The sequence below is a fragment of the Ctenopharyngodon idella genome, chromosome 13 (assembly GCF_019924925.1).
Source record: "Ctenopharyngodon idella isolate HZGC_01 chromosome 13, HZGC01, whole genome shotgun sequence".
Classification (NCBI taxonomy): domain Eukaryota; kingdom Metazoa; phylum Chordata; class Actinopteri; order Cypriniformes; family Xenocyprididae; genus Ctenopharyngodon; species Ctenopharyngodon idella.
In genome coordinates, this window is record NC_067232.1 from 3247736 (window position 1) to 3256696 (window position 8961).

General features: G+C 43.9%; 1 protein-coding gene and 1 long non-coding RNA gene across 2 annotated transcripts; one reads left to right on the forward strand and one right to left on the reverse strand.

Annotated features, from left to right (window-relative positions):
• Positions 1 to 595: 595 nt before the first annotated feature.
• On the reverse strand, positions 596 to 1802 carry LOC127524735 (uncharacterized). The gene is made up of 2 exons (XR_007933156.1): positions 1618 to 1802; positions 596 to 1548 (listed from the first exon to the last, which is right to left on the reverse strand). It is a non-coding gene; the product is annotated as an uncharacterized LOC127524735 (long non-coding RNA).
• A 1356-nt stretch (positions 1803 to 3158) lies between these two features.
• LOC127524734 (uncharacterized) lies at positions 3159 to 8236 on the forward strand. The gene is made up of 2 exons (XM_051916550.1): positions 3159 to 3257; positions 4621 to 8236. The coding sequence occupies exon 2, from the start codon at positions 5334 to 5336 to the stop codon at positions 6714 to 6716; it is 1383 nt and encodes a 460-aa protein (XP_051772510.1). The 5' UTR covers positions 3159 to 3257; positions 4621 to 5333; the 3' UTR covers positions 6717 to 8236.
• The last annotated feature ends 725 nt before the right edge of the window (positions 8237 to 8961 follow it).

Consider the following 8961-nt stretch of genomic DNA (forward strand, 5'->3'; position numbering starts at 1 on the left):
TTGTTACTTTAGCTGTTACTATGAACACAAATCTGACAAACCAGCAACACTGATTTGCTAAAAGAACAATTCACCTAAAAAAAAGTAACATTTGGTCATTCAATATTTGACCAATTGCTCGCCCTCGTGGTGTTCCAAACCCATATGACATCCTTTTTTTCTGTGGAACACAAAAGGAGGCATTTGTGGAATTCTATAGCTGGTTATCTATACAATGAAAGTGGATGGAGACCAGGTACAGATGTAGTCATTCACTTTCACTGTATATGAAAAAGAGAATCTTGGATATTCTGCTTATGATTTATGGCAGCTTGAAGAACATTTCAAAACACCCTCTCTCTTTTTCCACGGGGGTGGAAAAAATACAATATCATTGTTTATTGAAACCTGGCGTTTATGCAACTGCCTGGAAAAAATAAAAATATACAAGTTTCACAAGACTGATCAAGAAAAAGCATTTTTTTTACTGTATGTCTCAAGCTTCAATATACTATTCAAATGTTTACAAACTAAAAGTAGTTGTCATGGTTTCAGCATGCTATTCCTCACATCTGCTCTCTGTTCACTCTCCCCAAATCAAATCTCTCCCCCCCCCCCTAATGGGTTCCTTGCCAATGTGACCTTTGGCTTGTTTAGTTGGGGTTTAAAGGACACTTAATATACAGTAATATTACATTATAGGATTTGACTTTGTTTAATAATTGATTAATTTGCAACATTGACACTGTTATTGAACTGAGTTGAATAAACATTGAATTGATTTATTTGAAAAGTACAGGTATGTGTGTTGGAGCACTCTGCAGGGTTGTGGCCCTCCAGGAACTGAGCTTTGCACCTCTGCCATCATGCTTAAAACATGTTTTCGGAAGGAAGTGGATGATTCTATGTACCTTTTTTCTATCACCGAGAAGAGACAGCACCACGTTAGCCCAATACATCAACAAAGTTTTCTGCCTGGGTGGTTTAATTTTCTTATTTCTGAGATGGAAGGGAACCACTCCACGGCTTCACGATTGGCTCCACCATAGCTCGTCGATACTATGCTCCACCGTGGTCCGTCATCCCTCTGGCTCCACTGGGCTCTTTTGTCCCCCTAGCTCCGCCTTGGTCTGTCATCATCCTGGCTCCACCGCGGACTTTCAGGCCTTGGGCCGCACCTGGTCCCTCCACCCCTTTGGCTCCCATTGGCTCTGCCTCAGTCTTCTGACCAACTCCACCTCGGGTCCTTTGGCACAACCTTGGTCCTTTGGTTCAGCATCGCACCCTGTTTCCTCATCCCTCCAGCTTTGCCTTGTTCTCCACCTTTCCCAGCTCCTCCTAGGTCTGTTGATCCTCCAGCTCCACCATGATCCACCATCAGGGACTGTATAAAAAAAACCCAGCACTCTCACTTACTCAAGGTCGAATCTTGTCTATATTACGGACCTACTTACGGGTTTACACTTGCCTTGTGGAATTCCTTGTTGCTCTCCTCAGTGTTCTCCTAATGGCTTTCTTTAATCTCCTTGTTTTACTCGATGTATATTCCTGGTTATTTCCATTGTACTTCTGAAAGAACAAAAAGCTGTTAGGTGTCTTTATTAATCGTCTGTATCTCTCACATTGTTGTTCACTTACCTGCATTATCTGTGATTCACCCATTACCTCAACCCTGGTGATGAGTTCATCCCAATCTGCATCTGCTTTGCATGGAAGTAAATAAATAAAATAATTTGTGGATTTTGCACATCAAATTAAACTATAAAACTTGTTAATGAATCCAATTTTGTTTAGTTAGGCTAGTGCCGTAGAAATTACACACTTTTCAGCTTTAACGTTATTTTTCATGATATACTGTACATGCAAACTATGTTTAGGTTTTAAATGACCAAATGACATTTAGATTCCTCTCATGTGACCTAGATTCAGGGGCTCTCCCCATCAGCTGCATGGTAGTCCTTATGGTATTCCTTTAAATCACATGATTTTTTTTTTTTTTTTTTTGGTTGTAGTGTCCATATAGTTATCCAATACACATGTTGAATAACAGTTAAATAACCTTAAAATTAGTGCTGGGTGGTATACCGGTTCATATGGTATACCGGTTTCAATTTCGAGACCGATATGTATTTTTAAAAAACCGCCATACCGGAAGTCAAAGGTCTTCATGACCCTGTCAAAATAAAGGTTCGGTATAAATTGAAATAACAGAAATATACTATTGTACAATCGAGTATACTTTAATGTAGTATACTTTAAGAGACAATAATAATAATAATAATAATAATAAACACCGTTTATTAAAACACAAACTCAAAGGTCTTCATTGAAATGACAGAAATTGCACAGTAAAAATGTAGCCTACTTATTAATATTATTATTATTAATTTATTTAAATAATTATATTATTTGATTACATTTTAAACTAAATTGTTAGTTTTATGAACTGATTTGATTACATTTTTAAATAAATTTTGATTTGTCCTTACAATGTTTATATAATACATTCCCTGTACTCCTGACAGTAAAATACGCCAAAATAAAGGTCCAGTGAAAAAAAAACGTGATATACTGTGAAACCGCCAGAATCTAAAAAAACAAAACAAAAAAAAACGCCCAGCACTACTTAAAATCCATCACAGCATTTAGTCCATGATAATAATGTGTACTCTTTTGCTTGAGATCAGCAAGCATGCTGTTTAATCAGATCTTTTCACTGTAAATATTTAAATCTGTAGTGGTAATGTGAGAGGACTGTAAATGATTTTACTCGCTCCAAACTCATATTAAACAGCACTAATGACAGCATGGCCTAATACAGTGGCTGGTGTTTTATGTTAATGGGTGTTGATAAGTGAAAGAGCACTTCTCCACAAAACTAAGGAAGAGAAAGTAAAAATTAATAATTCCTCAAATACAACTTCTGTTGGTTAGGTTTTGGTTAAAAAAAAACCCTAAGTGTGGATGCCCCTGCTGAAAAAAACAGCCTATGCTGGTCCTATGCTGGTCCAATGCTGGTTCATGCTGGTCCATGCTGGTCCTATGCTGGTCCATGCTGGTCCTGGACCAGCTTAGGACCAGCATGGACCACCATAGGACCAGCATAGGACCAGCAAGAACCAGCATGGACCAGCATAAGACCAGCATAAGACCAGCATAGGACCAGCATGGACCAGCATAAAACCAGCATAGGACCAGCATAAACCAGCTCAAACCAGCATACCAGCTCCAAAACCTACCTTAACCAGGTTTTTTCAGCAGGGGCATCATTTCAAAATGTGAGTAATATCATTTCTGTGAAATGAAAGAAAAACTTTGTCTTTGAATTGAAAGGCCATTAACCATGCTGCTAGATTTTGACAAGGGTAATTGAAGTTTCTTAACTGATTTTTCTTGTTTATTTGCTTTAAATGTCTATGAAACTTCCCAACAGATTAAACAAGAAACAGAAACTGATTTAAGTCTTTGCTGAAAATAGAACTACTCTGAATGGCATCATTATCTTCTGTCCCTTATATTTATGGACTCATTTGGTAGACAGAAGCCTTTAGAGGCCAAAGCCACAAGAAGTTTCATAGACAAAGGGAAGAAGGGACTTCCCTTTGCATTTGGAAAGGGTTGTTTACCATATTACTGACTGGAGAAACTGATATCTCCATCCGGTGGTCAATGTAAATATGTGAGCTGTAGAGTCCCTGATGTCTGGTTATCTTCTTTCTTTCAACATATCCACATTTTTCAAATCAATGTTTTTAAAAAAGATTTTTTTTTTTTTTTTAAGATATTAAAAAAGTATACTGGGGCCTTTAACCATTTAGCTCCACTCAGACATTTAATTTCTGAACTGTCTTGATTCATACAACAACTAATGTACTGTTAGTTTATTAGTTTAAAGCCCTAGTCCTGATTTACAAAGCGATATGTTATCTGGATAGCTTACACGTTAAGGTTGTCTTTTTGCAGGAGACACATCTCAATGTCTCTGATCACATTAAATTGAGCAGAAAATGAGTCTATCCTTATTCATAAAAATATTTATTTTAACCCCTCAGACTGGGCTGACAATAATGGTAGATACCTCATAGTGTATGGGTTGTTTAACACCCCTGTGGTACTGGCCAATATCTATGCACCTATTTTTGATGGCGATAATTTTTTCGTTAAGTTTTTCTCTGCTTTACCAAACCTGCATTCTATCTATTTAATTATCGGTGGGGATTTCAATCTCTGCCTAAAGGGGCAGTCCCACTACACTTTTTGTTTCATTGACTTCCATGGATGCAAATATGTCAGACTGGAAATGTAAGCTCATGCAAAAAGTTTAGCACTTTGCTGCGTTCCAAAGTTCAAGTTCAGTGAACTCTGACCTGCGAATATGCATTACTTGAAGATGCGTGACCAGTAGAAGATCTATAAGTCACGGCGTGACCTCTTGGCTAAGTTAAAAGAATGCATATTTTTGATGTATATTAAAAAAAATGGCGCAGAGTGTGATGTCATATCACAACCATTGCAGTGTTTGAAGAAATTTCGCGTGCTCAAAGTCTAGTGTGTCCACGGCAAAATCCCCACCTCTCGGAGAGGAACGTCCCTCTCAAGAGTCAGCTAAAATAATACATTCTTTTCTTCTGCTCACTGCAGAGCCAATGGGTGAAGCTTGATGTCCAAAATAACTTCCCCTCCCTCTTGCAATGGACATCTCTTGTCTTCTCTGATGATGTGTTTACTGGCGTGAGGGTTGGACAACCTGTCACTCACATGAGATCACAGCAATAGCAAACCACAACCATCCAATCAATTCCGATGGACAAAGTCCCTCCCTACATTTTTTTTTTTTTTTTTGTCCAATAAGCTGTTTCACTCAAATATACGTTGCAATAGAGAAGAAAAGACTATCGCAACTTCTGTTTCATGCTGACTTCAACCTGCTTCTGCAACGGAGAAATAAAATTGAAATAACTTTGTGGCAAGGGGGTGTGGTTCAGCGGAGTCGGCAGCGGGAGAGAGAGTCAGGAGACGAACGGTGAGTGAGTGGGTTAAATGCAAATGACGAACACCTGTCTCTTGTTTCAGTAATTGGTGTGGAGAGAGTATATAACACCAGGAGAAACAGGAGTGGGAGAGAGAGAGAAGGACTACTGACTGCTGCCCCGCTGGATATGTCTTTTGTTGAGAGAGAATTGTGAATGATTTATGACCGCTTTGTGCCTGTCTGCACCCCTTTGTTTTGTATATGGTGAATTGGTTAAAATAAAGCAGTCAGTAGTCAAGCCGACCCTGTCCTCTTCCTTCCTGAATCCTAAACCTTGCTACACTGGTGCCGAAACCCGGGAAGGAAGACGGAAGCCGCCGCCATGCAATCGTCCTCCGGATCGCCATTTGCGGAGATTATCACCTCCCTCGCGGTCATGCAACAAGAACAACACCAGGCCCTGCTGGACTTGAGACAGGATCAAGAGAGGTGCCTCCAAGTCGTTGTTCAAGCCCAGCAGGAAGACCGCGAGAGGTTCCGGAGCTGGATTGACCGGGAGGTTCGACTGGAAGCCCTGGAACCTCGAGCTGTGCCCGCCCACCTACCACTCAATAAAATGGGATCTGAGGACGACCCGGAGGCATTCATCGACCTCTTCCAGAAGACGGCCGAGCTGCCGGGCTGGCCGCGGGACCAGTGGCCAATGCGCCTGGTCCCGTTGCTCTCCGGGGAGTCCCAGATAGCGGCACAGCAGCTTCCGGTGCAGAATCTCCTGGTCTTCGACGACCTGAAAAGGGCCATCCTCCAGCGGGTCGGCCAGAGCCCTGAAGAACATCGCCAGCGGTTCCGTTCCCTGGAACTGGGCGAGTCCGGCCGACCGTTCGTGTTGGCCCAACAGCTCCGGGACTCCTGCCGCAAATGGCTGTTGGCTGAGGGAAGTGACGTGGAGAAGATTGTCGATCGAGTGGTACTGGAGCAGTTCATTACTCGGCTCCCACGGAGGACAGCCGAGTGGGTCCAGTGCCACCACCCCACGTCGCTGGACTCGGCCATCCACCTCGCGGAGGACCATATGGTGGCGTGCCCAGGGGTCGGCGAACCCCTCCCATCTGTCTCTCTCTCTCCTTCTTCCCCTTCTGTTCCTCTCTCTCGTCCTGTCCCTCTCCCCAGGTCCCGCCCACCTGTCCATCCTCGAGTCCCGCCCCGGGGGCGAGGCGGGTTTGACCAGAGCCAGTTTGGGGGTCCCAGAGCCCCGCCCAGGAGGGCGAGACTGACTTCTGCTGGACAGAACCCCGCTCCTGTTTCTCCGCTTTCTCCACGCCAATCATTTACCCCACTCCCTGCCACTGGGGCGGCGGGGAGGTCTGGGCCAGCCTGTTGGCGTTGCGGGGACCCGGAGCATTTCGTGGACAGGTGCCCAGTGATGGAGGTTGGGACAATGGTCCGGGTCCCGGACGCCCCGCAGGCTGCCCCCGGTCAAGCTGGCTGGTATCAAATACCTGTGAGTATCAAGGGGGGTACCTATCAGGCCTTGGTGGATTCAGGCTGTAACCAAACCTCGATCCATCAAAGCCTGATTTCATCCGGGGCATTGGATATAAGCCGCGTGGTTAAGGTGCGGTGTGTACACGGGGATGTGGTGGTATATCCGGTAGTGCCGGTCATTATCCAATTCAGGGGCCAAAAGCATAGCGTTGAGGTGGCAGTTAATCCGCACCTCCGGCATCCGTTAATTTTGGGGACAAATTGGCCAGCATTTTCTTAATTATTGGGTTGTTTATGCACGGATGCCTCTTGGGGGAAAAAGGCGATGGTTGGGGATGCACAAGTACAGGCGGGAGAGACTGAACGGGGACCACTGAGTGCTGCTTCAGGGGAACAGAGTGAAATTGAGAGAATAATTCTCTCGGATCGCGATGACTTTCCCCTGGAGCAGTCTCAGGATGAGACACTAAAACGTGCATTTGAGCAGGTCCAAACCATCGACGGGCAGCCTCTCCAGCCTGGATGGGCGCTTACCTATCCATATTTTGCAGTTATAAAAAATCGGTTGTATCGGGTGACCCAAGACACCCAGACAAAAGAAGATACAACCCAGTTGTTAGTTCCAAGGAGCCGCAGGGAAATGCTTTTCCAAGCGGCTCATTCTAATCCAATGGCTGGACACTTAGGGCAGGCAACGACACTAAATCGCATCATGACCCGATTCTTTTGGCCGGGCATTCACGAGAATGTGCGCAGGTGGTGCACGTCTTGTCGTGAATGTCAGTTGGTAAATCCACCGGCCACCCCAAAAGCGCCTTTGCGCCCCCTCCCATTAATGCAGGTCCCCTTCGAGAGAATTGGTATGGACCTCATCGGGCCATTAGAGCGATCAGCCAGGGGACATCGCTTTGCATTAGTCATTGTGGATTATGCAACTCGATATCCTAAAGCAGTGGCCCTCCGCAGCATTTCCGCGAAGAGTGTTGCGGACGCACTGTTTAGTTTAATCTCCCGGGTGGGGATTCCAAAAGAAATCCTCACCGATCAAGGCACGGCGTTTATGTCACGTACTTTACGCGAACTTTACGAATTATTGGGCATTAAAACGGTCCGTACCAGCGTCTTTCATCCACAAACTGACGGGCTGGTCGAACGTTTTAATCGCACGCTTAAAACCATGATTCGTAAATTCGTGCAAGAAGACGCCAAAAATTGGGATAAATGGTTAGAACCCCTGTTGTTCGCTGTGCGAGAAGTCCCGCAAGCCTCCACGGGGTTTTCCCCCTTCGAGCTTCTCTACGGACGCCAGCCCCGCGGGGTACTGGATGTCCTGAGAGAAACTTGGGAGGACGGACCATCTCAGAGTAAACACGAAATTCAGTATGTAATGGACTTGAGAACAAAACTCCACACTTTGGGGCGGCTATCAAGCCGGGTGCTCAGATGGCTGTGGCCAACTTCCTCTCCAGAAATGGGGGGGGGCTGCAGGCCGGATGGCTCCCCGGCCTGAGTCGGGCGGTGGGGGTATGTCTGTTGTTGAGAGAGAATTGTGAATGATTTATGACCGCTTTGTGCCTGTCTGCACCCCTTTGTTTTGTATATGGTGAATTGGTTAAAATAAAGCAGTCAGTAGTCAAGCCGACCCTGTCCTCTTCCTTCCTGAATCCTGAACCTTGCTACAAACTTGTTTGTTGAAAATACTCTTAACTGCCACATTATCTTCTGTCAATTATATTTATGGACTCAGTTGGTAGGCAGAAGCCTTTATAGGCCAAAGCCACAAGAAAAAGGAATTGAAGGGACTTCATTTGGAAAGGGTTGTTTACCATATTACTGATTGGAGAAACTGATCTCTCCATCCGGTGGTCAATGTCAATATGTGAGCTATAGAGTCCCTTATGTCTGGTTATCTTCCTTTCTTTCAACACACACTTTTTCTTGTTCAATAAGCCGTTTCACTCAGATATACACCACAATAGGGAAGAAAAGACCATCGCAACTTCTGTTTACTTTAACCCACTTCTGCAATGGAGAAAAAAATGAAATCACTTATAACGCTTATGCTCACAGTTACGCTTAATTTTGCTTTTGTTTTGTCTGTTTAAAGGGTTAGTTCACCCAAAAATGAAAAAAATTTAATTTATTACTCACCCTCATATCGTTCCACACCCGTAAGACCTTCATTCATCTTCGGAACACAAATTAAGATATTTTTGATTAAATCCGATGGCTCAGTGAGGCCTGCATTCACATCAATGACATTTCCTCTCTCAAGATCCATAAAGGTACTAAAAACATATTTAAAACAGTTCATGCGAGTTCAGTAGTTCAGTAGCGATGAGAATATTTTTGTGCACCAAAAAAACAAAATAACGACTTCGTTTTCAACAATATAGTGATGGGCCGATTTTAAAACACTGCTTCGGAGCTTTACGAATCGAATCAGTGACTCGGAGCGCCAAAGTCACGTGATTTCAGCAGTTTAGCCATTTGATAGGAGATCCGAATTACTGATTTGATTCGTA

Excerpts from the sequence above, each read along its gene's own strand:
- LOC127524734 (XM_051916550.1), top strand. The coding sequence starts at position 5,334 with ATGCAATCGTCCTCCGGATCGCCATTTGCGGAGATTATCACCTCCCTC.